The 24,043-nt window shown below is 47.0% G+C and overlaps 1 protein-coding gene across 3 annotated transcripts; it reads right to left on the minus strand.

The window, feature by feature from the left end:
* Positions 1-2,314: 2,314 nt before the first annotated feature.
* Positions 2,315-6,936, minus strand: LOC106560233 (uncharacterized). Of its 3 annotated transcripts, none has more exons than XM_014122878.3 (4): positions 6,523-6,936; positions 6,251-6,418; positions 5,942-6,150; positions 2,315-3,290 (listed from the first exon to the last, which is right to left on the minus strand). In XM_014122878.3, the coding sequence occupies exons 2-4, from the start codon at positions 6,398-6,400 to the stop codon at positions 3,137-3,139; spliced, it is 513 nt and encodes a 170-aa protein (XP_013978353.1). In that variant the 5' UTR covers positions 6,401-6,418; positions 6,523-6,936; the 3' UTR covers positions 2,315-3,136. The 3 variants fall into 3 exon arrangements, with proteins under 3 accessions (XP_013978353.1, XP_013978352.1, XP_013978354.1); XM_014122877.3 differs by having other exon boundaries at positions 2,315-3,293; positions 6,523-6,929; XM_014122879.3 differs by having other exon boundaries at positions 2,315-3,293; positions 6,275-6,418; positions 6,523-6,922.
* Between the last annotated feature and the right edge of the window lie 17,107 nt (positions 6,937-24,043).

The raw sequence follows: 24,043 nt of genomic DNA on the forward strand, positions 1-24,043 counted from the left end.
TTGATGAGCGAGGTGAGGAAGGGGAGAAGGTCTCCGGAAATGGTCTGGAGAAGAGAGGAGGGGATAGGGTCAAGTGGGCAGGTTGTTGGGCGGCCGGCCGTCACAAGACGCGAGATTTCATCTGGAGAGAGAGGGGAGAAAGAGGTCAAAGCACAGGGTAGGGCAGTGTGAGCAGGACCAGCGGTGTCGTTTGACTTAGCAAACGAGGATCAGATATCGTCAACCTTCTTTTCAAAATGGTTGACGAAGTCATCCGCAGAGAGGGAGGAGGGGGGGGGGGAGGGGGAGGAGGATTCAGGAGGGAGGAGAAGGTAGCAAAGAGCTTCCTAGGGTTAGAGGCAGATGCTTGGAATTTAGAGTGGTAGAAAGTGGCTTTAGCAGCAGAGACAGAAGAGGAGAATGTAGAGAGGAGTGAGTGAAAGGATGCCAGGTCCGCAGGGAGGCGAGTTTTCCTCCATTTCCGCTCGGCTGCCCGGAGCCTTGTTCTATGAGCTCGTAGTGAGTCGTCGAGCCACGGAGCAGGAGGGGAGGACCGAGCCGGCCTGGAGGATAGGGGACAGAGAAAATCAAAGGATGCAGAAAGGGAGGAGAGGAGGGTTGAGGAGGCAGAATCAGGAGATAGGTTGGAGAAGGTTTGAGCAGAGGGAAGAGATGATAGGATGGAAGAGGAGAGAGTAGCGGGAGAGAGAGAGCGAAGGTTGGGACGGCGCAATACCATCCGAGTAGGGGCAGAGTGAGAAGTGTTGGATGAGAGCAAGAGGGAAAAGGATACAAGGTAGTGGTCGGAGATTTGGAGGGGAGTTGCAATGAGATTAGTGGAAGAACAGCATCTAGTAAAGATGAGGTCAAGCGTATTGCCTGCCTTGTGAGTAGGGGGGGAAGGTGAGAGGGTGAGGTCAAAAGAGGAGAGGAGTGGAAAGAAGGAGGCAGAGAGGAATGAGTCAAAGGTAGACGTGGGGAGGTTAAAGTCACCCAGAACTGTGAGAGGTGAGCCATCCTCAGGAAAGGAACTTATCAAGGCGTCAAGCTCATTGATGAACTCTCCAAGGGAACCTGGAGGGCGATAAATGATAAGGATGTTAAGCTTGAAAGGGCTGGTAACTGTGACAGCATGGAATTCAAATGAGGAGATAGACAGATGGGTCAGGGGAGAAAGAGAGAATGTCCACTTGGGAGAGATGAGGATTCCAGTGCCACCACCCCGCTGGCTCGATGCTCTAGGGGTATGCGAGAACACGTGGGCAGACGAAGAGAGAGCAGTAGGAGTAGCAGTGTTATCTGTGGTAATCCATGTTTCCGTCAGCGCCAGGAAGTCTAGGGACTGGAGGGTAGCATAGGCTGAGATGAACTCAGCCTTGTTGGCTGCAGACCGGCAGTTCCAGAGGCTGCCGGAGACCTGGAACTCCACGTGGGTCGTGCGCGCTGGGACCACCAGGTTAGAGTGGCAGCGGCCACGCGGTGTGAAGCGTTTGTATGGCCTGTGCAGAGAGGAGAGAACAGGGATAGACAGACACATAGTTGACAAGCTACAGAAGTGTTGTTTCTTGTATTATTGTCTCCTGTGTCTTTAGAGAACTGTTTCACTTTGATATCCTTTTTCTTCTGTCCTGATTTTCTCTTTCTTTTCTTCTGTTAACTAGATATTCTTTGTTGTTCTTCGTTAGCTAGCTAGCTTCTTCCAAAAAGAGTCCCTAGCAACTGGGTCCCTAGTTATGGCTTCCCCTCCGCCATACTGCTACCCTAAACCTGACCTCTAACCGTAACCCACTATCAGGGACAGCCTTAGGATGCAGCTTAGTTAACCCAGGGTTAATCACAGGTGCTGTATTAGCTAAGATTTGATCTATTAGAGTTAGCTAAGCTATACTAATGTATGTGTTAGTTCTAAGTTAGACTGTTGTCTCTGGGTCAAACACTGAAGGTGAGGGAGAGAAGAAAAGGAAGAGGGGGAGAGAGGGCAGACAGTTCCACTCTGCTGGTTCTCACAGCCTGCAGACGACTGTAGAGCAGGGGTTGTGTGTGTGTGTGTGTGTGTGTGTGTGTGTGTGTGTGTGTGTGTGTGTGTGTGTGTGTGTGTGTGTGTGTGTGTGTGTGTGTGTGTGTGTGTGTGTGTGTGTGTGTGTGTGTGTGTGTGTGTGTGTATGTTGGCTAGTGTGTCACCTTGCCCACAGCTCAGCTCCCCAACTCTCTGTCCTATTTTCCTCTCTCCTTGAGAAAGCATTTACTTCAAGTGTAAGTGAGGTTAGAACAGAACAAAGAAACTGAGTAATAACACACTGTACTTAGTCCAACTGAGACAAGAACCACTCAGAGATCTTTGGCTATTCATTTACTAAAGTTGATCATGACATCACAGTCAAACAGGAAGTGCAACAGTGGATAGAATGGAACCCTGCAGCAATGGGGCAGAGAGAGAGAATAATGCTGTGGATAACCGTGTGCTGTGACAACAAGCGTCTAGTGCTGTAACAACAAGGCACTTCTGGTTGAGATCTTCCGTCTATCCTGATGTCAGCTGTGTGAATAGAAAGAATCCGTGGTGCATACATGACCACAGAAACACACCCGCACTCACACACTGGAGAATGACACAACCTCCCCAAGCAGTCACAGCACAAACAGCTAATGGAGTCCAAAGCAGCAAAAAAGTCAGACAGTGGTTTTAAAGGCTGGGTTATCCATTTGGACTGGTAATAAAGGCTGAGTGCTGCTGCATAGAGAATGCTTAGTGCTGGGTAGATGCTGCCAGCTGGCCTCGCTGCCTGGTGTAGCTCAGTGTGCCACTACAAATATATGGGCATCGAGCGGACTTGAAAAGTGACATAAACAACTTCAGGTGGTGGAAAGTAAGAAAAAAAAAATATATTTGTTATATATGTCTTTATAGGAGTGCAGTGTACCACACTGTAGTAGTCTTAATAGTAGCATTATAAACACACTCCTCATTCTTCAAACAAATATGTAAACCTGTCATGTTAACATGTAAACAACGCTGAGGCGCCCAACCCCTTACAGCCCCTCCATTCCAGAACAACGTCTCTCCCAGCACGGGTGTGCTTGATTTACTTCACTGTAATGGCACAAAGGGAATAGTCCAAAGTTACAGAACAGTAGAGTATAGTAGTCTCCTCAGCCCTCAGAGGTCAGAGGGACCCCGGCTCTTCATGACAGAGTCGTAGGAGGGGGGTGCCTCCAGGTCCCAGGGAGGAGGGGTGGGGGGCAAGGGGAGGGGTGGAGAGGGGGGCACTCGCACAGAGTCCTCAGACATCTCTCTGCGTATCCGGTCCAACCTTCTAGAGAGAGAGAGAGAGAGGGAGAGAGGGAAGGATTATTTGGACAAAGTACACTACATGACCAAAAGTATGTAGACACATGCTCGTCGAACATCTCATTCCAAAATCATGGGCATTAATATTGAGCTGGTCCCCCTTTGCTGCTATAACAGCCTCCACTCTTCTCGGAAGGCTTTCTACTAGATGTTGGAACATTGCTGCGGGGACTTGCTTGCACGAGCATTAGTGACTTGCTTGCACGAGCGTGCAAAACTATGGGGCAAAACAGAAGAATGGTGACAACATGTAAACGATATTTTGGAAACGATATTTTGCAATAAATGTGTACAATGACCACTTGTTGTCTCTCAAATACATCGTTACAGTTGTTGGTTAGCTAGATAGCGAATTTTAGCCATTTTAGTATTGACATGAAATCAATCAAAACACCTCAAAACAAGACATGGTATCAAGAACAAGATGAAACTAGATGAAACAAGCCACGATTCTCCACATGATAGTTTCTTGTCATTGTTGCTAGCCATCTGGCCGTCCAGAATCACAACACCTCACGGACTTCTGCCCCTTTAAGGCATGCGCATTGTTTTCGTGAAGTTGTCAGCTAACCCATCTATGTACCCACTGAAGAATAGATTAAAAGATACAGTTTATTAGTGTTGAGCTCCTCTGGTCAACATCTGCTTCAATAATAATAACCTGATGGCTCAGTGTTCCTGGCTGCTACTCTGCTCTCTTTATCTCTCTCTGTGTGTAAGTGTGTGTGAGCGCTCATGCATGTATGTGTTCGTGCATGAGTCGGTTGGACACTGAGCAGAACTAACCTTGTTTAAACTTACTGACAGTTACAACAGAGCAGAGCAGGCGAGGATAGGGGAGTGTGTGTGTGTGTGCGTCAGGATTTCCGTAAGGAAAATGTGGTGCCTGACATTTGACGGGCAGCATTTTACTTTACCGGACATTTGAGACATTTACCAGACCTATATGCATTGGGTGTGTAACCTGATTAGGGTGTCCACCCACGGTGCTCAGAATGACAACAATGACATCTATATTATGGTAATTCATAATTCCAGGATGCAATTGTGTGTGGTCGTTCTTACCGAATTCTGATGCGCACTTTGAAGATATTAGAATAAGTGACCAATGAGTCTGATGCAACATATTAGAACATTTAGCTTAAAACATTGATAAACTATTATTTCTTCACATTAAAACCACAGGAGTGCGCACAAGGCAGTAGGCTACGTGCGAATGTTTGTCCCATAATTCAATTAGCGGAAAAACACCATTGTCAAAAGCCTTTGTGCCTTTGGCTATTGGACAATGACAGAATGTTTAAATAATTACCTCCACGGATATGGTCTGCTTTTGGCTAGGCTACTTTGAAGCAAGGTAAGACATACCTCATAATATGTAGTAAAACGCTCAGGTTTCAAACAATTAAGTATGTTTTCAAAATGCATACTGCCTCTTGCTTATTTGCAAAGTGGTGTGCGACGCACTAATAAAGCCTGCCTTCCGGTGCCGATGCATTTGCTGTTTGAGATGTAACAGCTGCTCTCACGCTGTCTGAAAGATTTTCCGGTCAAAGGCTCTCTATCTGTATGTTGTAAGCGTGTGATAACATACAATACATAACGAATATACTGTACAGACGCGCTAATTTAATTCCACTAAATTAGTACGGGATAATCAGCAAGTGGCTATGCGTTCTATAGAAATGAACCTTTCACGGAGTTGCATTATTTTCCAGAGAACACATAAAGCTCTGAGTTGATTATCCCTTTTATACCATGGCTATAGTTTAACACATTTGCTGCTAAAAACGTGTTAATTTGCTGATAGAAATGTGTTCAGCATCCACTGAAGTAGCTGGCAAGTTTACTAGATAGCTACAGTAGTTGCTGTGGCAACTAAACAAACAGACTTGTTAGTTTAGCTAACCAAACCATCAGTCCTAGCTTGCCATTATGAAAATTGAATTCAATAATGACAATGTTTTCAATTCGACTTTTGCTTTCAAAAGCAGCTCAAACATAGAACATGTAAGAATTAACTATAGCCTTTGAACTGTAAGGTGCAATGATACTGTGCCTTATAGGGAAATAATGCACGCTCTAGAATGCCCTTCAAGCCAATCAGAAACAAGTATTCAACAATGCCATGGTATAATTAAGCAATAAGGCCAGAGGGGTGTGGTATATGGCCAATTAACCACAGCTAAGGGCTGTTCTTAAGCAGGACGCAACACAGTGCCTGGATACAGCCTTTAGCTGTGGTATATTGGCCATATACCACACTCCGAGGTGCCTTATTGCTATTATAAACTGGTTACGAACTTAATTAGAACAGTAAAACGTAATTTTTTGTCATACCCATGGTATCAGCCAATCAGCATTCAGGGCTCAAACCACCCAATTTATAATGCAATTTAACCTATAGACCGATAAGCTTGATAAGTCAAATGTATTTACATCGACTGGTATTTACATCAATGAATAGGCTAAAAGGCATTATTTCTCAATGGGATTTTTTTCTTCTTCTCCCGGACAATTGGCCGGTGTGAATTTTATTAATCGGCTTTTCTATTTTCCGATCGGCCAAAAGCCGGCTATTACCGGCTAACAGAAACCCTGGTGTGTTTGTACCTCTGGATGGCTAGGGCCTGGTGTGGGCTATAGCGCGTTCCTGTGCGGGGGTGTAACAGGAAGTGTCCAGGTACATCCGACACCTGTAGCGTTGTCATTAAAATACAGAGCCCAGCGATGGTCAGTGTTGCCCCGGTAACAGCCATCAGCACCCCCATCCACAGCCCTGGACCTTGCAGAGTCAGGAAAGTCAGGAAACCCCCTACTACCTACACACACACACACACACACACACACACACACAGTAAGCCAGGACACCATCTACAATTTAGTTAACATATTATTTTGGTAGTAAACACACACACACACATCTAGAGTGCGGCCCCCTCCTACCATCATCACCGGGCCTAGAGATAGCAGGACACCCTGGGGAGATGGCCGCTTTCTCTCCTCCTGCCTGCATGGTGCTTCCCCCTGGCTTGGCTCACACACACCTCCACACTCCTCCTCCAACACCATCACACCATCATTCACAATCTGAAGGAAAGAGAGAGAGAGATCAAAGACAAAGGGTTGAGAGTTATCAGATGATCACGTGTTAAATGAACTGTCGGAGGGCACATATAATCTCACTACTTTACCTTCTGAAGAGGCTTCTCCAGTGCCGAGCCAGGGATAAAGGATAAGGAGATGATTATTTACTTTCTAAACCTCTCCGTGTTCTTTTTACTCCATTTTTCCTCAGCTAGTTGCACTTCCTTTTTGCTTTCCATGTGGCGTGCGGGGATCTTATTGTTTTCTAAACAAAAATGAAGAAAGTCAAGAATCAAAATGTTCCAAACAACCGAGCAAGCTATAACTTAAAACTCATCCCGCTTGCTTTGCCAGAGAGCCGTTAAATCCGTTATAACGGGACATCGCGGTCGACATATTGAATTTATTTTGCTGTGTGGGCAGGGCAGGACACTTGCCCCGGGTAGTCACACAGCCCCGTTCTGCGCGTGGTCAGAGGAAGTCGGTTTCTGACCGTTATTCAGGAGGAGGAAAGGAGAGAACAGAGAGAGGAAGGGGAGGGAGGTGGGCAGGGCAGTGGCGGAGAACAGAAGGATCTGAATGTCGTCAGTGTTTGTCAGAAATATGTTTGGATGTTGTCTGAACTAGAGGACGCTGCAAAGAACCCAGATGACGCTGGCTGTGTCATCCCACAGGCACAAACGGATTAAATCAATGTTGTTTCAACATAATTGTACAATTTATTGTGTAGTGGAATATACGTGGAAAATACATTGGATTTGAAAATGTTTTTACAATTTATTGTGTAGTGGAATATACGTGGAAAATGCATTGGATTTGAAAAAAGTAATCAACATAAACTGTTGTTTTAAGGACACTTTTCACTCCACTTCGATGCAAAGTGTTCGTAGCATGTTAGGAGAGCATTTTTGATAACCCTGAACCCTTTTCCTGACCTCAGTCTCCTAACCTGCTATTTTAATTCTCCTAACCTTACTAAAGTATCGTGAAGAGTGTTTTTGACATTTAGCAGATGCTCTTAGCCTCTTATCCAGAGCGACTTACAATTACTGCGTTCATTTTAAAATATGTGGGACGACCGCATATCACAGTCATAGTAAATACATTTTCCCTCAATAAAATAGCTATCAGCAAAGTCAGAGCTAGTTATGAAGAAAAATGGTAGTTTACGAAAGGCATTTTTTGGGGGTACTGTGGGATTATTTAAAATACTCGTTGAAGAGGTAGGGTTGTGTTTTCGGGAAGATGGGCAGGGACTCTGCTGCCATAGTTTCATTTTGAAGCTTGTTCCAACATTGTGGTGCAGGACAGAGAAGAGCTTGGGCTGGGCTCGATTTGGGGTGTAGGGTCTGAGCATAGCCTGAAGGTAGGGAGGGGCACTTCCTCTTACTGCTCCGTAGACCATAGTTATTTTGAGGGTGACATTTCAACCACAAGATTGTCATTTTGGTAACCAAATTTCAACATAGACAAACCTTTAAAACAATGTCAGATCTTCAATGTTATATCCACTATCAGAAAGCAAACTCAAGGCTGGAGAGCTACCTACTGGAGAGCTACCCTTTGGTCTCCCATCCAGGGTTTTAACCAAGACCAGCCCTGACATTTGTCACTGGCTATTACTATTGTGAGAGTGATTGTTGAAAGATCTCCACTTAATTAAGTAGATTCACTGTTGCTATCGAAGTCATTCCAAATGGTAAGTTTAACAGAGCAAATTAAATGTCACCATACTTTATCACTCATATATCATTAATGATGCTATTTAGGCCAACAGTGCCTTCAGAAAGTATTCACACCCCTTGACTTTTTCCAAATGTTGTTGTGTTACAAGGTGGGATGGAAATGTATATTTCATTGTCATTTTTTGTCAAAGATCTACACAAAATACTGTGTAATTCTAACATTTGTAAAATATTTATGAGAAATAAAACGCTGATATATCTTGATTACATAAGTATTCAACCCCCATAGTCAATAAATATTAGAATCACCTTTGGCAGTAATTACAGCTGTGAGTCTTTCTAGGTAAGTCTCTAAGAGCTTTGCGCACTTCGAGGAAGGATGGATGCCTGTATCTTTGTTGTGACTGGGTGTATTGATACACCATCTAAAGTGTAATTAATAACTTCATCATGCTCAAAGGGCTATTAAATGTCTGCTTTTTTAAAACCCATCTACCAATAGGTGCCATTCTTGCGAGGCATTGGAAAACCTCCCTAGTCTTTGTGGTAGAATCTGTGTTTGAAATTCATTGCTCGATTGAGGGACCTTACAGATAATTGTATGCATGAGGTACAAAGATGAGGTAGTCATTAAAAAAGCATAATAAACACTATTATGGTACACAGAGTGAATCCATGCAACTTATTGTGACTTATTAAGCAACATTTTACTCCTGAACGTATTTCTCCTTACCATAACAAAGGGGTTGAATACTTATTGACTCAAGACATTTGAGCTTTTCATTTTTAATTAATTTGTTAAAACATATATATATATATATATATATATATACTGCTCAAAAAATAAAGGGAACACTTAAACAACACAATGTAACTCCAAGTCAATCACACTTCTGTGAAATCAAACTGTCCACTTAGGAAGCAACACTGATTGACAATAAATTTCACATGCTGTTGTGCAAATGGAATAGACAACAGGTGGAAATTATAGGCAATTAGCAAGACACCCCCAATAAAGGAGTGGTTCTGCAGGTGGGGACCCCAGACCACTTCTCAGTTCCTATGCTTCCTGGCTGATGTTTTGGTCACTTTTGAATGCTGGCGGTGCTTTCACTCTAGTGGTAGCATGAGACGGAGTCTACAACCCACACAAGTGGCTCAGGTAGTGCAGCTCATCCAGGATGGCACATCAATGCGAGCTGTGGCAAGAAGGTTTGCTGTGTCTGTCAGCGTAGTGTCCAGAGCATGGAGGCACTACCAGGAGACAGGCCAGTACATCAGGAGACGTGGAGGAGGCCGTAGGAGGGCAACAACCCAGCAGCAGGACCGCTACCCCCGCCTTTGTGCAAGGAGGAGCAGGAGAAGCACTGCCAGAGCCCTGCAAAATGACCTCCAGCAGGCCACAAATGTGCATGTGTCTGCTCAAACGGTCAGAAACAGACTCCATGAGGGTGGTATGAGGGCTCGACGTCCACAGGTGGGGGTTGTGCTTAAAGCCCAACACCGTGCAGGACGTTTGGCATTTGCCAGAGAACACCAAGATAGGTTCACACTGAGCACGTGACAGACGTGACAGAGTCTGGAGACGCAGTGGAGAACGTTCTGCTGCCTGCAACATCCTCCAGCATGACCGGTTTGGAGGTGGGTTAGTCATGGTGTGGGGTGGCATTTCTTTGGGGGGCCGCACAGCCCTCCATGTGCTCGACAGAGGTAGCCTGACTGCCATTAGGTACCAAGATGAGATCCTCAGACCCCTTGTGAGACCATATGCTGGTGCGGTTGGCCCTGGGTTCCTCCTAATGCAAGACAATGCTAGACCTCATGTGGCTGGAGTGTGTCAGCAGTTCCTGCAAGAGGAAGGTATTGATGCTATGGACTGGCCCGCCCGTTCCCCAGACCTGAATCCAATTGAGCACATCTGGGACATAATGTCTCGCTCCATCCACCAACGCCACGTTGCACCACATTACATTTACATTACATTTAAGTCATTTAGCAGACGCTCTTATCCAGAGCGACTTACAAATTGGTGCATTCACCTTATGATATCCAGTGGAACAACCACTTTACAATAGTGCATCTAAATCTTTTAAGGGGGGGGGGGTTAGAAGGATTACTTTATCCTATCCTAGGTATTCCTTAAAGAGGTGGGGTTTCAGGTGTCTCCGGAAGGTGGTGATTGACTCCGCTGTCCTGGCGTCGTGAGGGAGCTTGTTCCACCATTGGGGTGCCAGAGCAGCGAACAGTTTTGACTGGGCTGAGCGGGAACTGTGCTTCCTCAGAAGTAGGGGGGCCAGCAGGCCAGAGGTGGATGAACGCAGTGCCCTTGTTTGGGTGTAGGGCCTGATCAGAGCCTGAAGGTATGGAGGTGCCGTTCCCTTCACAGCTCCGTAGGCAATCACCATGGTCTTGTAGCGGATGCGAGCTTCAACTGGAAGCCAGTGGAGAGAGCGGAGGAGCGGGGTGACGTGAGAGAACTTGGGAAGGTTGAACACCAGACGGGCAGCGGCGTTCTGGATGAGTTGTAGGGGTTTAATGGCACAGGCAGGGAGCCCAGCCAACAGCGAGTTGCAGTAATCCAGACGGGAGATGACAAGTGCCTGGATTAGGACCTGCGCCGCTTCCTGTGTGAGGCAGGGTCGTACTCTGCGAATGTTGTAGAGCATGAAACTACAGGATCGGGTCACCGCCTTGATGTTAGTGGAGAACGACAGGGTGTTGTCCAGGATCACGCCAAGGTTCTTAGCACTCTGGGAGGAGGACACAAGGGAGTTGTCAACCGTGATGGCGAGATCATGGAACGGGCAGTCCTTCCCCGGGAGGAAGAGCAGCTCCGTCTTGCCGAGGTTCAGCTTGAGGTGGTGATCCGTCATCCACACTGATATGTCTGACAGACATGCAGAGATGCGATTCGCCGCCTGGTTATCAGAAGGGGGAAAGGAGAAGATTAATTGTGTGTCGTCTGCATAGCAATGATAGGAGAGACCATGTGAGGATATGACAGAGCCAAGTGACTTGGTGTATAGCGAGAATAGGAGAGGGCCTAGAACAGAGCCCTGGGGGACACCAGTGGTGAGAGCGCATGGTGCGGAGACAGATTCTCGCCACGCCACCTGGTAGGAGCGACCTGTCAGGTAGGACGCAATCCAAGCGTGGGCCGCGCCGGAGATGCCCAACTCGGAGAGGGTGGAGAGGAGGATCTGATGGTTCACAGTATCAAAGGCAGCAGATAGGTCTAGAAGGATGAGAGCAGAGGAGAGAGAGTTAGCTTTAGCAGTGCGGAGAGCCTCCGTGACACAGAGAAGAGCAGTCTCAGTTGAATGCCCAGTCTTGAAACCTGACTGATTAGGATCAAGAAGGTCATTCTGAGAGAGATAGCAGGAGAGCTGGCCAAGGACGGCACGTTCAAGAGTTTTGGAGAGAAAAGAAAGAAGGGATACTGGTCTGTAGTTGTTGACATCGGAGGGATCGAGTGTAGGTTGTCAGACTGTCCAGGAATTGGCGGATGCTTTAGTCCAGGTCTGGGAGGAGATCCCTCAGGAGACCATCCGCCACCTCATCAGGAGCATGCCCAGGCATTGTAGGGAGGTCATACAGGCACGTGGAGGCCACACACACTACTGAGCCTCATTTTGACTTGTTTTAAGGACATTACATCAAAGTTGGATCAGCCTGTAGTGTGGTTTTCCACTTTAATTTTGAGTGTGACTCCAAATCCAGACCTCCATGGGTTGATAAATTGGATTTCCATTGATTATTTTTGTGTGATTTTGTTGTCAGCACATTCAACTATGTAAAGAAAAAAGTATTTAATAAGATTATTTCTTTCATTCAGATCTAGGATGTGTTGTTTAAGTGTTCCCTTTATTTTTTTGAGCAGTATATATATATATATATATATATATAAAAAACATAAATCCACTTTAACATTATGGGGTATTGGCTGTAGGCCAATCTAAATTGAATCCACGTTCAATTCAGGCTATAGCATAACAAAATGTGGAAAAAGTCAAGGGATGTGAATACTTCTTGACTATTGTTTCAATTCAACCCAGAATTCAACAAAACATTGGAAATACAATAGGCCTATAGTTTCAAGCTCTGGTTGATTTCAAATGTATGATCTTTAGTGATATTGAATTGTGTTTGGTTGTCAACAGAACCAAATATCAACATTTGAAGGACATGTGTCTTCTGCTTGGATAGTTATATCTGTGCCACTGACTTAATAGGCTTTAATTCCAGTTTGTCTACAAATTAATATTGATATATTAGATTCACGTCTCCATCTCAACCAAAAATCTAAGTTAAAGAATAGGCATTTCAGTGCATTTAAAGATTGATTTGATCCAAGCAGAAGATACATCTCCTTCAAATGTAGATTTTTGGTTGCGTTGATAACCAAACACAATTCAATATATCTTTTGAAATACAATAAATAGCCTATTAAATTGGAAATTCAACTAAGTTTTGGCTGTCTTTTTGATTGGTTGAATATAGGTTGTAATCTCATTGATCAATGTCTCAACCAAATATTACCCAACTATTCATGATGAAATGATGTGGTGTGTCCAGTAGGATGTGTGTGTTTGTGTGTGTGTGTGTGTGTGTATGAAAGAGAGAGCGAGAGACACTTTTGTTTATTTTCTATTTCACTTGCTTTGGCAATGTAACATGTTTCCCATACCAATAAAGCCCTTTGAATTGAATTAACAGACAGACAGACAGACAGACAGACAGACAGACAGACAGACAGACAGACAGACAGACAGACAGACAGACAGACAGACAGACAGACAGACAGACAGACAGACAGACAGACAGACAGACAGACAGACAGACGGAGGGAGACAGACAGGGAGAGAGACAGGGAGAGAGGGAGACAGGGAGACAGACAGGGAGAGAGACAGGGAGACAGACAGGGAGACAGGGAGACAGACAGGGGGAGTGGGAGACAGACAGGGAGAGAGGGAGACAGGGAGACAGACAGGGAGAGAGGGAGACAGGGAGACAGACAGGGAGAGAGGGAGACAGGGAGAGAGAGAGAGATATGCCATTCCCATTGTGTGGTGTAATTAATGATCAATAGACTAGTTAAATGTGTTGGCCTATGTAGAATATTATCTCTGAAGCCGAACATACAAACAGTCAACATACAAACCTCTGTTCATCAGGGTATTATAATCTTCAGTATACTGTAATGATTGACTGGCCAATCGGGTTTCTCTACTACTAGCATATGGTGATTGAAATATAACCTAACCTGGAATCTAATTCCCAAACGTATACAACCAAATTGCACAGAATAACAATATGTGTATTTATAAAGTACCATCATGTAATCATTAAAACGTGATGAAGTATTTGCCAGCCAAGGAGATACATCTGGGCTGTTTGTGTATGTGAAGCCTGTTTCTTTCTTTCTTTAGCTGTCCGTTGATGATGATGCTGTTCCCTATTGTTGATTAGTGACGTTATTGTGGGGGTAATCAGCACCAGGGATGGGGCCCTAGCTGTACACTCTTATATATAAAAAAAGGTGCTGTCTAGAGCCTTAAGGGGTTCTTTGACTGTCCCCTTTGAAGAATCATTTTTGGTTCCAAGTAGAACCCTTTTGGTTCCACCTGGAACCAATAAGGGTTATGCTTAGGGGACAGCCAAATAACTCTTTTGGGGAAAAAATTCTAAGAGTGTAGGAAGTTGGTGTCTCTGAGCACCATTTTATTCTCCTCCTGGTGAATCTCTCCTGGAGGTGTCTTGGGACAGACACCCTGGTGGCAGGACAGGTGACAGGTGACTGACCACTAGATGTCCTCGTACACACATGTATGTATCACATCTGGATTTTTCGTGTGGATTTCAATAGGATTAGATTACATGAATTCAATCCAAGTATTCAAACTATTTTGTTGAACTTTACATAATTTAACAGTATTTCAGTTATATATTCTGTTACACATGCATATACTGTTCCCGAGCTAGCGGAGGCAGGGAGAGGCCCTGAGTGTGGTAAAGTATATGAAAAATGTGAAAATGTGTGTATGTCATTTGAAAGGCATTTTGTGAAAACATGCTAAACTACAGGTTGTTGAAGACAGACAGACAGAGACATGCTGCTATACGTGTTGATTCAGGTCCATATCATATTCCTGTCACTAACTCAGGGTTGACAGCTGATTAGAGGAGCCTAAGTGAAGGGTGTGGCCACAGTGGTCCTCTTGCGGTGTGGTTGGTGGAGGCAGTGTGTGAAGTGATGTCACACTTCGAAGCTGATCTCCCGTGATTGGCCAAACAGGGGTTCCGAGGCCAGGTGTCCGTCTGAGTAGGCACGGCGCAAGTGGGTGGAGCTACAGGTGTTCTTGATGGCGACCTCGTAGGGAGGTGGGGGGCCCAGCCAGAGGGGATAGTGGGAGGGGGGGCTGAGCGGGGGGTAGTCCACATCATCACCCCCATTCACACCTCGCTGCTGGTGCTCGGTACTAGACACACAAACACACACACATAAGGAACAGTTACAGTACATGCACAGTGCGTTGTGAACTTGAATTTACCTTTTATGCACTTTAAAGGCCCAGTGCAGCCAAAAATGTGATATTCCTGTTTTATACAGTGCCTTCGGAAAGTATTCAGACCCCTTGACTTTTTCCACATTTTGTTACGTTACAGCTCAGCAATCTACACACAATACCTGTCACGGTTTTCGTCGGTAATGGAGGACCAAAACGCAGCAGGTATGTGTAAGCTCATCTTGAGGTTTATTAACTTCCCAAAATGAACACCAAAATAACAAAACAAGTGAACGAACGATTAATAGACAGTCTGGCAAGGCACAAGGCTAAACACAGAACAATCTCCCACAAACACACAGACAAACACACCCAACTAATATAGGACTTCCAATCAAAGGCAACACCACACAGCTGCCTTCAATTGGAAGTCCACCCCAATTAACTCTACATAGAAACACACTTACTAGACTACACATAGAAATACATAAACATAGACCATAAACAAAAACCCGGAAATACTAAATCAAACACCCTTTTACCAAAACACCACCCCGGACCACATAAAACAAATACCCTCTGCCACGTCCTGACCAAACTACAATAACAATTAACCCTTATACTGGCCAGGACGTGACAATACCCCATAATGACAAAGCAAAAACAGGATTTTAGAAATACCTTATATACATAAGTATTCAGACTCTTTGCTATGAGACTCGAAATGTAGCTTTCCATTGATCATCCTTGAGATGTTTCTACAACTGGATTGGAGTCCACCTGTGATAAATTCAATTGATTGGACATGATTTGGAAAGGCACACGCCTGTCTATATAAGGTTCCACAGTTGACAGTGCATGTCAGCGCAAAAACCAAGCCATGAGGTCGAAGGAATTGTCCGTAGAACTCCGAGACAGGATTGTGTCGAAGCACAGATCTGGGGAAGGGTACCAAAACATTTCTGCAGCATTGAAGGTCCCCAAGAACACAGTGGCCTCCATCACTCTTAAATGGAAGAACTTTGAAACCACCAAGACTCTTCCTAGAGCTGGCTGCCCAGCCAAACTATGCAATCGCGGGAGAAGGGCCTTGGTCAGGAAGTTGACCAAGAACCCGATGGTCACTCTGACAGAGCTCCAGAGTTCCTCTATGGAGATGGGATAACCTTCTAGAAGGACAACTATATCTGCAGCACTCCACCAATCAGGCCCTTATAGTAGAGTGGCCAGACGGAAGCCACTCCTCAGTAAAAAAATAAAATAATTTTATTTCACCTTTATTTAACCAGGTAAGCTAGTTGAGAACAAGTTCTCATTTACAACTGCGACCTGGCCAAGATAAAGCAAAGCAGTGTGACACAGACAACAACACAGTGTTACACATGGAATAAACAATAAACAAGTCAATGACTCAGTAGAAAAAAATAAAGTCTATATACAGTGTGTGCAAAACGTATGAGGAGGTAGGCAATAAATAGGCCATAGTAGCGAAGAATGACAATTTAGCAGATTAACACTGGAGTGATAAATGAGCAGATGATGATGTGCAAGTAGAGATACTGGTGTGCAAAAGAGCAGAAAAGTAAATAAAAACAGTATGGGGATGAGGTAGATAGATTGGGTGGGCTATTTACAGATGGACTATGTACAGCTGCAGCGATTGGTTAGCTGCTCAGATAGCTGATGTTTAAAGTTCGTGAGGGAATTAAAAGTCTCCAGCTTCAGCGATTTTTGCAATTTGTTCCAGTCACTGGCAGCAGAGAACTGGAAGGAAAGGCAGCCAAATGAGGTGTTGGCTTTGGGGATGATCAGTGAGATATACCTGCTGGAACGTGTGCTACGGGTGGGTGTTGTTATCGTGACCAGTGAACTGAGATAAGGCAGAGCTTTACCTAGCATAGACTTATAGATGACCTGGAGCCAGTGGGTCTGGCGACGAATATAACGAGGGCCAGCCGACTAGAGCATACAGGTCGCAGTGGTGGGTGGTATAAGGTGATTTGGTATCAAAACGGATACCACTGTGATAGACTGCATCCAGTTTGCTGAGCAGAGTATTGGAAGCTATTTTGTAGATGACATCGCCGAAGTCGAGGATCGGCAGGATAGTCAGTTTTACTAGGGTAAGTTTGGCGGCGTGAGTGAAGGAGGCTTTGTTGCGAAATAGAAAGCCGATTCTAGATTAGATTTTGGATTGGAGATGTTTAATATGAGTATGGAAGGAGAGTTTACAGTCTAGCCAGACACCTAGCTATTTATAGTTGTCCACATATTCTAGGTCAGAACCGTCCAGGGTGGTGATGCTAGTCGGGCGGGCGGGTGCGGGCAGTGAACAGTTGAAAAGCATGCATTTGGTTTTACTAGCGTTTAAGAGCAGTTGGAGGCCACGGAAGAGGTGTTGTATGGCATTGAAGCTTGTTTGGAGGTTTGTTAACACAGTGTCCAAAGAAGGGCCAGATGTATACAGAATGGGGTCGTCTGCGTAGAGGTGGATCAGGGAATCACCAGCAGCAAGAGCGACATCATTGATAAATACAGAGAAAAGAGTCGGCCGAGAATTGAACCCTGTGTTACCCCCATAGAGACTGCCAGAGGTCTGAACAACAGGCCCTCCGATTTTACACATTGAACTCTGTCTGCGAAGTAGTTGGTAAACCAGGCGAGGCAGTCTTTTATCGATGGCGGTTATGATATCGTTTAGTACCTTGAGCGTGGCTGAGGTGCACCCGTGACCAGCTCGGAAACCGGATTGCACAGCAGAGAAGGTACGGTGGGATTTGAAATGGTCAGTGGTCTGTTTGTTAACTTGGCTTTCAAAGACTTTAGGCAGGGCAGGATGGATATAGGTCTGTAACAGTTTGGGTCTAGAGGGTCACCCCCTTTGAAGAGGGGGATGACCGCGGCAGCTTTCCAATCTTTAGGGATCACGGACTAAACGAAAGAGAGGTTGAACAGACTGGTAATAGGGGTTGCAACAATGGCGGTGGATAATTTTAGAAAGAGAGGGTCCAGATTGTCTAACCCAGCTGATTTGTACGGGTCCAGGTTTTGCAACTCTTTCAGAACATCTGCTATCTGGATTTGGGTGAAGGAGAAGCTGGGGAGGCTCGGGCAAGTAGCTGCGAGGGGTGCGGAGCTGTTGGCCGGGGTTTGGGTAGCCAGGAGGAAAGCATGGCCAGCCGTAGAGAAATACTTATTGACATTTTCGATTATCATGTGGTGGTGACCGTGTCACCTAGCCTCAGTGCAGTGGGCAGCTGGGAGGAAGTGCTCTTGTTCTCCATGGACTTTAGTGTCCCAAAACTTTTTGGAGTTAGAGCTACAGGATGCAAATTTCTGTTTGAAAAAGCTAGCCTTTGCTTTCCTGACTGACTGTGTGTATTGGTTCCTGACTTCCCTGAACAGTTGCATATCGCGGGGACTATTCGATGCTATTGCAGTCCCTCACAGGATGTTTTTGTGCTGGTCAAGGGCAGTCAGATCTGGAGTGAACCAAGGGCTATATCTGTTCTTAGTTCTACATTTTTTGAAAGGGGCATGCTTATTTAAGATGGTGAGGAAATTACTTTTAAAGAACGACCAGGCATCCTCGACTGACGGGATGAGGTCAATATCCTTCCAGGATACCTGGGCCAGGTCGATTAGAAAGGCCTGCTCGCAGAAGTGTTTTAGGGAGCGTTTGACAGTGATGAGGGGTGGTGTTTTGACCGCGGACCCATAGCAGATGCAGGCAATGAGGCAGTGATCGCTGAGATCCTGATTGAAAACAGCAGAGGTGTATTTGGATGGCAAGTTGGTCAGGATAATATCTATGAGGGTGCCCATGTTTACAGATTTAGGGTTGTACCTGGTGGTTTCCTTGATAATTTGTGTGAGATTGAGGGCATCTAGTTTAGATTGTAGGTCTGCTGGGGTGTTAAGCATATCCCAGTTTAGGTCACCTAACAGAACGAACTCTGAAGATAGATGGGGGCAATCAATTCACATATGGTGTCCAGGGCACAGCTGGGAGCTGAGGGGGGTCTATAACAGGCGGCAACAGTGAGAGACTTATTTCTGGAGAGATTACTTTTTTTAATTAGAAGCTCGAACTCTTTGGGCATAGACCTGGAAAGTATGATAGAACTTTGCAAGCTATCTCTGCAGTAGATTGCAACTCCTCCCCCTTTGGCAGTTCTATCTTGACGGAAAATGTTGTAGTTGGGTATGGAAATCTCCGAATTTTTGGTGGCCTTCCTAAGCCAGGATTCAGACACGGCAAGGACATCAGGGTTGGCGGAGAGTGCTAAAGCAGTGAGTAAAACAAACTTAGGGAGGAGGCTTCTGATGTTAACATGAATGAAACCAAGGCTTTTTCGATTACAGAAGTCAACAAATGAGAGTGCCTGGGGACACGCAGGGCCTGGGTTAGCACCTCCACATCACCCGAGGAACAGAGGAGGAGTAGGGTGAGGGTACGGCTAAAGGCTAGCAAAAATGGTTGTCTAGTGCGTTGGGGACAGAGAATAAAAGGAGCAGATTTCTGGGCGTGGTAGAATAGATTCAGGGCATAATGTGCAGACAGGGGTATGGTGGGGTGCGGGTACCGTGGAGGTAAGCCCAGGCACTGAGTGATGATAAGAGAGGTTGCATCTCTGGACACGCTGGTTATACTGGGTGAGGTCACCGCATGTGTGGGAGGTGGGACAAAGGCGGTATCTAAGGCATGTACAGTGGGACTAGGGGCTTCGCAGTAAACTAAAACAATGATAATTACCATAAACAACAGTATACAAGGCATATTGACATTTGATTGAGACATAAAGCGAGGCATAAAGCAATCACAGGTGTTGATTGGGAGAGCTAGCTAAGTCAACCACGGTTAAGACAACAACAGCTAATCATCTAAGACAACAACAACAGGTAAAATGGCGATGAATGGGCAGAGAGGGTCGGTTAACTACACACAGGGCCTGAGTTCAGGGCTAGGGCCAACAGATAAACAAAGTGGAGTACTGTGATAAATGAACAGTCCAGCAGGCATCAGCTATGTAGCCAAGTGATCATTGGGTCCAGTGTACAGCAATAGATGAAACAGGGAAGCAGCTAGGTAGTCATTACTACGTTAGCATGCGGGAGACACGGCGTTTAAAGTTAGCAGTCCAGGGTAAGTAGAAGCGTCTGCTCCGTCGTCCGGCAAAGGCCGGTTGAAGGCACAGCTGATGGAATTACGTCTGCGGACCAGTCGTGGTGGTTCGGCGGGGCGCCGTGTCGACGAAGGGACCGGGCCAGATGGCGAAAGAGGTAATGTAGTTGTGGTAATTTCGTTTGCGGGCACATGACAGCCCGCTTGGAGTTTGCCAAAAGGCACCTAAAGACTCTCAGACCATGATAAACAAAATTCTCTGGTCTAATGAAACCAAGATTGAACTCTTTGTCCTGAATGCCAAGAGCCACATCTAGAGGAAACCTGGCACCATCCCTATGGTGAAGAGTGGTGGTGGCAGCATAATGCTGTGGGGATGTTTTTCAGCGGTAGGGACTGGGAGACTAGTCAGGATCGAGGCAAAGATGAACAGAGCAAAGTACAGAGAGATCCTTGATGAAAACCTGCTCCAGAGCACTCAGGACCTCAGAATGGGGTGAAGGTTCACCATTCAACAGGACAACGACCCTAAGCACACAGCCAAGACAACGCAGGAGTGGCTTCGGGACAAGTCTCTGAATATCTTTGAGTGGCCCAGCCAGAGCTCGGACCTGATCAAACATCTCTGGAGAGCCTTGAAAATAGCTGTGCAGCAACGCTCCACATCCAACATGACAGAGCTTGAGAGGATCTGCAGAGAAGAATGGGAGAAACTTTCCAAATACAGATGTGCCAAGCTTGTAGCGTCATACCCAAGAAGACGCAATGCTGTAATCGCTGCCAAAGGTGCTTCAACAAAGTACTGAGTAAAGGGTCTGAATACTTATGTAAATGTGATATTTCCAGTTTTTTTTTTTATAAATAAGCGAAAATGTAAAAAAAAACTTGGTATTGTGTGTAGATTGATGAGGGGGAAAAACAATTCAATACATTTTAGAATAAGGCTGTAAAATAACAACATTTGGAAAAAGTCAAGGGGTCTGAATACCTTCTGAAGGCAATAGACAGTTTATTAGGTACACCCATCTAGTACTGGGTTGGACCCCCTTTGCCTACAGAACAGCCTGAATTCTTCGGGGCATTCTACAAGGTGTGGGAAATGTTTACAGGGATGTTGGTCCATGCTGAAGCAATGGTCAAATCAAATCAAATTGTATTTCTCACATGCTCAGAGTAAAACATGTGTAGATCCTACAGTGAAATGCTTACTTACAAGCCCTTAACCAACAATGCAGTTTTAACTTCTTACATATAGGAACACCCGTTCCGCCAGCGGAACCCCTAGCCAACAACCAATGGGATCGCATGGCGCGAAATACAAAAACAACTAAAATACCACTGTCACGTCCTGGCCAGTATAAGGGTTAATTGTTATTGTAGTTTGGTCAGGACGTGGCAGAGGGTATTTGTTTTATGTGGTTCGGGATGGTGTTTTGGTAAAAGGGCGTTTGATTTAGTATTTCCGGGTTTTTGGTTTATGATCTATGTTTATGTAATTCTATGTTTAGTCTAGGTAGTCTATTTCTATGAAGAGTTAATTGGGGTGGACTTCCAATTGAAGGCAGCTGTGTGGTGTTGCCTTTGATTGGAAGTCCTATATTAGTTGGGTGTGTTTGTCTGTGTATTTGTGGGAGATTGTTCCGTGTTCCGTGTTTAGTGTGTGTAAACCTAACAGGTCTGTCAGTGTATCGTGCGTTCGTTTTTGTTGTTTTTGTATGTTCGTTTTGGAATTTATTGCATATTGGTCCTCATTTTCCGATGATGATTTCGCCATATCGTCCTCCGACGAAGAAACCCCTGACAGAATCTCCCACCAAACCAGGACCAAGCAGCAGAGGAAGGAGCAGAGGAATTTCGAATTGGACAAACAAGAGAGATGGACTTGGGAGGAGATCTTGGGGGGAGAAGGCTCCTACACTTGGGAGGAGATCCAAGCAGGAAAAGATCGCCTTCCATGGGGACAGGTGGTAAGCGAGAGAGAGGAAAGGCGAAAGGCTGGTATGGACCGGGAACGTTTCCGAGGATCACGACTGGCGTTGAAGCACGAGAGGCACCCCCAATAAATATTTTTGGGGGGGCACACGGGTAGTTTGGCTAGGCCTAGGAAGAGCCGGAAGCCAGCTACCCGTGGTTTTATGGAGGAGCGTATGAGGTGGAGAGCGCCATGTTTCGCTGAGGAGCGCACTATCTCACCCATACGCACGCACAGTCCGGTGCGCGTTATTCCAGCCCCTCGCAGGTGCCGTGCTAGAGCGGGCATCCAGCCTGGTAGGAGGATGCCTGCGCAGCGCATCTGGTCGCCGGTACGCCTCCGAGGACCAGGCTACCCAACTCCCGCTCTACGCACGGCTACCATCAGGCCCCTGCACAACCCAGTCCGCCCTGTACAAGCACCCCGCTCGTGCAGGGCTACTAGTTCCATCCAGCCAGGACGGGTTGTGCAGGAGGTAAGATCAAGACCGCCTGTGGGCCTCCATAGCCCTGGGTTTCCAGCTCCTGTCTCTCGTGCGGACCCGGAAGTGCGTCAGCCCAGTCCGACTCGTCCTGTTCCCGCTCCCCGCACTAGCCTGGAGGTGCGTGTTCCCAATCTGGTACGTCCAGTACCAGCACCACGCACCAGGCTTCAAGTGCGTCATCCCAGTCCGACGTCACTAGAGCTGCCCGTCAGTCAAGAGTCGCCCGAACTGCCCGTCAGTCAAGAGTCGCCGGAGCTGCCCGTCGGTCAAGAGTCGCCGGAGCTGCCCGTCGGTCAAGAGTCGCCGGAGCTGCCCGTCGGTCAAGAGTCGCCGGAGCTGCCCGTCGGTCAAGAGTCGCCCGAGCTGCCCGTCGGTCAAGAGTCGCCCGAGCTGCCCGTCGGTCAAGAGTCGCCCGAGCTGCCCGTCGGTCAAGAGTCGCCCGAGCTGCCCGTCGGTCAAGAGTCGCCCGAGCTGCCCGTCGGTCAAGAGTCGCCCGAGCTGCCCGTCGGTCAAGAGTCGCCCGAGCTGCCCGTCGGTCAAGAGTCGCCCGAGCTGCCCGTCGGTCAAGAGTCGCCCGAGCTGCCCGTCGGTCAAGAGTCGCCCGAGCTGCCCGTCGGTCAAGAGTCGCCCGAGCTGCCCGTCGGTCAAGAGTCGCCCGAGCTGCCCGTCGGTCAAGAGTCGCCCGAGCTGCCCGTCGGTCAAGAGTCGCCCGAGCTGCCCGTCGGTCAAGAGTCGCCCGAGCTGCCCGTCGGTCAAGAGTCGCCCGAGCTGCCCGTCGGTCAAGAGTCGCCCGAGCTGCCCGTCAGTCAAGAGTCGCCCGAACTGCCCGTCAGTCAAGAGTCGCCGGAGCCGCCCGTCAGTGAGGAATCGCCAGAGCCGCCCGTCAGTGAAGAGTCGCCAGAGCCACCCACTAGTCAGGAGCTGCTAGAGCCGGCCAGACTGCCCGGAGATGCCAGAGTGGCCAGACTGCCCGGAGATGCCAGAGTGGCCAGACTGCCCGGAGATGCCAGAGTGGCCAGACTGCCCGGAGATGCCAGAGTGGCCAGACTGCCCGGAGATGCCAGAGTGGCCAGACTGCCCGGAGTTGCCAGAGTGGCCAGACTGCCCGGAGTTGCCAGAGTGGCCAGACTGCCCGGAGTTGCCAGAGTGGCCAGACTGCCCGGAGTTGCCAGAGTGGCCAGACTGCCCGGAGTTGCCAGAGTGGCCAGACTGCCCGGAGTTGCCAGAGTTGCCAGACTGCCCGGAGTTGCCAGACTGCCCCGAGTTGCCAGAGTGGCCAGACTGCCCCGAGTGGCCAGACTGCCCCGAGTGGCCAGACTGCCCCGATTGCCCCGAGCTGCCAGAGCGGCCAGATTGCCCCGAGCTGCCAGAGCTGCCAGACTGCCCCGAGCGGCCAGACTGCCCCGAGCTGCCAGACTGGCCAGACTGCCCCGAGCTGCCAGAGTGGCCCGACTGCCTGGAACGGCCAGAACCGGAGCCACCTCCAGATATAGGTGGGTAGGGGAGGGGGGGTGTAGGACAGTGCCGTCGTTGACGGCAGCCACCCTCCCTTCCCTCCCTTTAGTAGAGGGGAATTTTTGTTTTGTTGTTTGGGGTTGTTGTTTTTCTTTGTTTTTTTTAAGGTGCTTCCGGGGTTAGCACCTTTAAGGGGGGGTACTGTCACGTCCTGGCCAGTATAAGGGTTAATTGTTATTGTAGTTTGGTCAGGACGTGGCAGAGGGTATTTGTTTTATATGGTTCGGGGTGGTGTTTTGGTAAAAGGGCGTTTGATTTAGTATTTCCGGGTTTTTGGTTTATGATCTATGTTTATGTAATTCTATGTTTAGTCTAGGTAGTCTATTTCTATGAAGAGTTAA

The sequence above is a fragment of the Salmo salar genome, chromosome 10 (genome assembly GCF_965601325.2).
Source record: "Salmo salar chromosome 10, fSalSal1, whole genome shotgun sequence".
Taxonomy (NCBI): domain Eukaryota; kingdom Metazoa; phylum Chordata; class Actinopteri; order Salmoniformes; family Salmonidae; genus Salmo; species Salmo salar.